Here is a 1,606-nt window from a genome sequence, read left to right as displayed (position 1 = left end):
CAATGGAAGCCTGGATTTGGAGTAACACACAAAATTAAAGTGAAATGTTCCCTTTATTTTTTTGAGCAGTATACATTGACCAAGTTACAACTCATGTTTTTCTTTAGGGTTAAGCAAATAACATTCTCAATACCATGCAAGATGATCTGTAATTTTGATGTAATCTGTTTTATCTTCTTTTTCTGTTTTTGATTTTGTGTTGATATTTTGTCTCTTTCCAAAAAGAGAAACCACTATAAACGTTAGAGGCTATCAGTTGTTTGTTGACATCATGCACAGACAAAATCCTCAGAGAATCAAATAATCATCATGTCCACTAATAAGCAAAAAACAAACAAACAAAAAACCAAAACAAAAAAAAAGCAAAATTGGGCTCTTGGTGCCTTTAAAATCGTTTTTTGTCTAGACCCTTCATGATCTTCTGGACCCACAAGAGCTTTGGATTCACACAGATGTAACTCCCTGACATCATGACAAACCTGCAACAGAAGAGAAGAACAAAGCTGGTAGAGTTGGAAACACAAATAAAAACCAAACATTAACACTATTTAAAGTTAAATTTGAGGCTGTAACGTGACAGAATGAGAACAATTCTGTTACGCCACAGAAAGTATCTTTCTTAAGACAAGATACTTTCTTAGGACATTATTAGTGATTGATATGAGCTTGCTTGCTGGCCGACACTTACAAGACTGCAGACTTTGAGCAGTGAGGACCGGTGATGTGGTATGAACGAATCTGTTCTTTAGCCACCATTCTTGTAGAAAACATAAAGCAGCAGTGAAGAGCAACATTTGGACCTGAAAAGAAGACAATCAAGTATTGTGGCACCGTGAAAAGTGAGCCCTCCACTTCTTGGGCATCAAACAGCTAATAGTTCTGACAGTGCACGGATATTTCTCTGAAAGCATTCGTCATTTTACCCCTTCCTTTGGTAAAATGGAATGTGATTACCAAACTTATATAAACCCCAGGTGAAGTTTTGATGGTTGTACAGCCACAGAGTTCAAGAAACAACAGAAGGCAGTGGAATGTCATTGGAGATGTTTCAGCCTCAAAGAGCAATACGTTTTAGGCTCTTTACCCAGCATGCATGGACATAAAACTGGAGCATTCATTCATTTATTTATTTATTTATTTTTCTGATAAATATTCAGTAAATCAGCTTATATATTCAATTCAGTTCATGTATGTTGCACCAATTCACAATAAATGTTATGTGAAGGATTTTCACAAAAAGAAAAGAGAAGGAAATCCAATTTATAAACAGAAATTTGAAGTTAGATCCAGTGTACACTCACTGTTAAAACGTCTTCGGTTCAGGTTCACATCCCGCTGCTCAGGTGGGTTGATGATGACCTTTGGTTTTACTTCTGGGTTGATGTTGGTTTTCCTGTTTAAATCAGTGGATGGAATCTCTTTACCAAAAGCAATCTCTGCGCCGGTATCTTCATAGAACTATGTCTTTCTGCTTTAATTTGTCAGAATTTATAAATTTGTAAGTCAAAAGAAAACAAGTATACACATTTATTTGCTTTTTCTTGTCTATATTTAAACACATAGGTTTGAAGGGGCAGCATTATGTGTTTTCCAGGGACATAGTGCC

The 1,606-nt window shown here is 35.9% G+C and overlaps 1 protein-coding gene across 1 annotated transcript in view; it reads right to left on the bottom strand.

Annotated features, from left to right (window-relative positions):
• Nucleotides 1-10: 10 nt before the first annotated feature.
• The window catches only part of LOC106955806 (uncharacterized), an 8,084-nt gene continuing 6,488 nt past the window's right edge, over nt 11-1,606 (bottom strand). Inside the window, exons 4-6 of the mRNA XM_015046201.1 lie at nt 1,302-1,393; nt 689-800; nt 11-479 (exon numbers count right to left, since the gene is read on the bottom strand). Of these exons, the coding sequence (XP_014901687.1) occupies nt 386-479; nt 689-800; nt 1,302-1,393 (298 nt within the window). The 3' untranslated portion in view covers nt 11-385. The remainder of the gene's footprint in view (nt 480-688; nt 801-1,301; nt 1,394-1,606) is intronic.

This window comes from Poecilia latipinna, unplaced genomic scaffold (genome assembly GCF_001443285.1).
Source record: "Poecilia latipinna isolate Pla-1442-1.1 unplaced genomic scaffold, P_latipinna-1.0 Scaffold769, whole genome shotgun sequence".
In the NCBI taxonomy this organism is placed as follows: domain Eukaryota; kingdom Metazoa; phylum Chordata; class Actinopteri; order Cyprinodontiformes; family Poeciliidae; genus Poecilia; species Poecilia latipinna.
The sequence above is the reverse complement of the archived record's forward strand: the minus strand, read 5'-3'. Positions and strand labels throughout refer to the sequence as shown.